The 2852-nt window shown below is 37.9% G+C and overlaps 1 protein-coding gene across 1 annotated transcript in view; it reads right to left on the minus strand.

Moving 5' to 3' along the window:
• NME5 (NME/NM23 family member 5) overlaps positions 1–2852 on the minus strand; it is an 18982-nt gene that overhangs the window by 6997 nt on the left and 9133 nt on the right. Inside the window, exon 5 of the mRNA XM_004686762.2 lies at positions 39–157. Within this exon, the coding sequence (XP_004686819.1) occupies positions 39–157 (119 nt within the window). The remainder of the gene's footprint in view (positions 1–38; positions 158–2852) is intronic.

A 2852-nucleotide genomic window follows, 5' to 3' on the forward strand; every position in this document is an offset into this window, starting at 1 on the left:
ATATAGACAATATTTAATATGAATGAAAAGATTCTTACGTAAGGATCTGCTGGCTTTTGCTTACAAAGTTCTGTGAGTCCTTTAAGCAGAGTTGGTGTTACATACAAATTTAAATAGTCCTTAGCAGCTTGCCCAACTGGTATGGGTTCAACAATCACTGCAAAGAGAATTGTATCCCCATTAAAGCTAAATAAATGATGAAATATAGACATTATAAAGGAGACTTTCAAATAACTTTTAATGGCATTAGAAATACTTATAAGGCCCTCCCTGGTGGTGCAATGTGTTAAAGCAAAGCACTACGAAGCTATCCATGGCCACTACAGCATGAGTTCGATCCCTAGCCAGGGAGGTGAACCACAGGGCATGGCAGACCTCTCCTGAGCCACCCACTGCTGCCCTCAGCAGTGGAGTTTGTCAATCTGCCTGTTCTGCTCCCTACTCTCTCTGTTGAATCTCTCACCCCCTGCACCTCTGGCCTGTACCAAAGGAAATAGAACTAGGTACACAAAAGCACACAGATAAAAGACTACACAAAGCTAGTAAGACATGAAAATTCTAACAGTGAACATATGTAAGATTCTGATTTGGTTTTTAAACCATATCCTTTTCTACATTTCCATCATGCTTTGTATAGTAAATATAATAGTAATATGAAAAAGAAAAATATGAATACAGTACATGTAAAATTTAGAAGATTAATTTATTTTAACAATTAATTCCTGCCAAAAAAAATATAGCAGGTACTTTGCAGAACTACAACAGCAAAACACATTTCTTGCTCTTCTATAGACTGAGTATACACCTGAGCTATATTGATATCTGTCTACATAATATGTATTAATATTCCTGTTCTAAAATATATTATTGAGAAATTTTAGAATTTTCAGTCTTGTTTGAACACTAGGTAGGTGAATCTAATTTGCAATAACAAAGATTATATCTACACAAGAATGAATACCCTTTAAGTCTTAGTAGTTTCTTTTGAGAAAGGGAAGCCACTGGTCTTGTGTTTAGATTTACATCTTCACTGGCCCAAAGGAAAGGAAGATGGAAGGATAAATTTCTGTATGAGTTGTATATGGGCTCAGTCTCAATGAAACAAAGATTAACAATGGGTATCTGTCAAGAAGCCAGGAAAAGCTGGGAGAAGCCTGGTGGGTCCTGGGTAACGTTTGAGTTCCTGTTAGTCTCTATTATAGCACTTTTCATTATATACTGATGATTGTAATAATTTTACTTTATACATACACACAAACTGCTGTCATGTCTTTTCTGGTAAGTTCCATAAAAGTTCCACGGGGAGGTCCTCCCTGGTAGCGCAGCGGGTTAAAGCACAGCACTGAGAAGCTAAAGCCACTTCTGCATGAGTTCGTTCCCAGCGTGCCCTGGACCACATGGCGTGGCAGACCTCTCCTGACCCACCCGCTGCTCCCCTTAGCAGTGTACTTCGTCCATCTGCCTGTTCTGCTCCCCACTCTGTTTCTGGTGAAGCCTCTCGCCACCCCTGATCCTCTGGCCTGTACCCCAGTTCTGTATGTACAAATAAATAAATCTTTAAAAAAAAAAGTTCCACGGGGATTACAACTGAGATGGAAAAAGGCACAAAATTATGTAAAAATAAACTATTATATTTAAATTTTTTTAAAAAGTTAAAATTATCTTATCGCCTGTGCCCCGCCTTTATTAGTAGTTTAAAAACTAAAATCTGCTTATGTCATGCCTTAAAATGTTTTATTGACTCCTCATTGTGTTATATGAAAAACAGAACTCTTTTCATGGACAACAGGACAAAACTATATAACCTCTTTTTAACTCTCAACCTCACCCTATATTTCTCTCTCCCATGTCTGTATCCCCAAATTTATTTCAGTTTATAGAAAGTGCCATATTCTTTCCTGTTTGTAACTTGAGCTCTTGCTGGTCCTTTTGCTAGAATATTCTTTCCTTTAATTTAATTACTACTTATCTCTTGGATCTCACTGAAATATCATTTTCTGAGTCAGGCCTTATAGGTCTGTTAGGACCCCTTTTAATTGCCTTGTAGAAGCATGCCTCGCACAATGACTATGTAATTATTTTAAACTAACTGTGCACAAATAACTAAGCTATTTGCACAATTGTTGGTGAAGAGCTATCTTTTGAACACTAAATTGTATATAAGTTATCCATTTAAGATTAGTTTTTTTTTAAATAAATTTACAGCTGTGCAATCACTACAATCCAGTTTTAGTGCACTACTATAAGCCCCAAAATGTTTCCTATTGCTTTTTTCCAGTTCCCTATTCCCACTCTTACTCTTAGGCAACCACTGAGCTTTTTGTTTCTAAAAATTTGCCTTATTTGGACACTCATACAAATAGATCATATACTATATGGTCTTTCATGCCTGGATTGTTTCATTCGGCATAATATCTTCAGGTGTGTCTATGTAAGTACATCCATGTATCAGTCTATTTCTTTGAATTGGTGAGTAGCATTTTTTGTGTAGCTACATTAAATTTGCTTTTCTGGGCCTTCCCTGGTGATGCAATGGGTTAAAGCACAGCACTCACTGCGAAGCCAGGCACAGCCACTTCAGCTTGAGTTTGATCCTAGCCAGGGAGGTGACCCACATGGCTTGCTGACCTCTCCTGTCTCCCCTTCAGCAGTGTACTTTGTCAATCTGCCTGTTCTGTTCCCTACTCTGTCTCTGGTGATTCCTTTCACCACCCCTGCACCTCTGGCATGTACCCCAGTTCTTGCATGCATAAAAAAATAACATAAATCTTAATAATATATATAATGGCTATGAAGTATATTTTCTAGGACTCAAGACTCCCTGGCTGAGAATCAAACATGCTGCAGTGGCT

Source organism: Condylura cristata, unplaced genomic scaffold (genome assembly GCF_000260355.1).
Source record: "Condylura cristata isolate star-nosed mole 26May11 unplaced genomic scaffold, ConCri1.0 scaffold00021, whole genome shotgun sequence".
Classification (NCBI taxonomy): domain Eukaryota; kingdom Metazoa; phylum Chordata; class Mammalia; order Eulipotyphla; family Talpidae; genus Condylura; species Condylura cristata.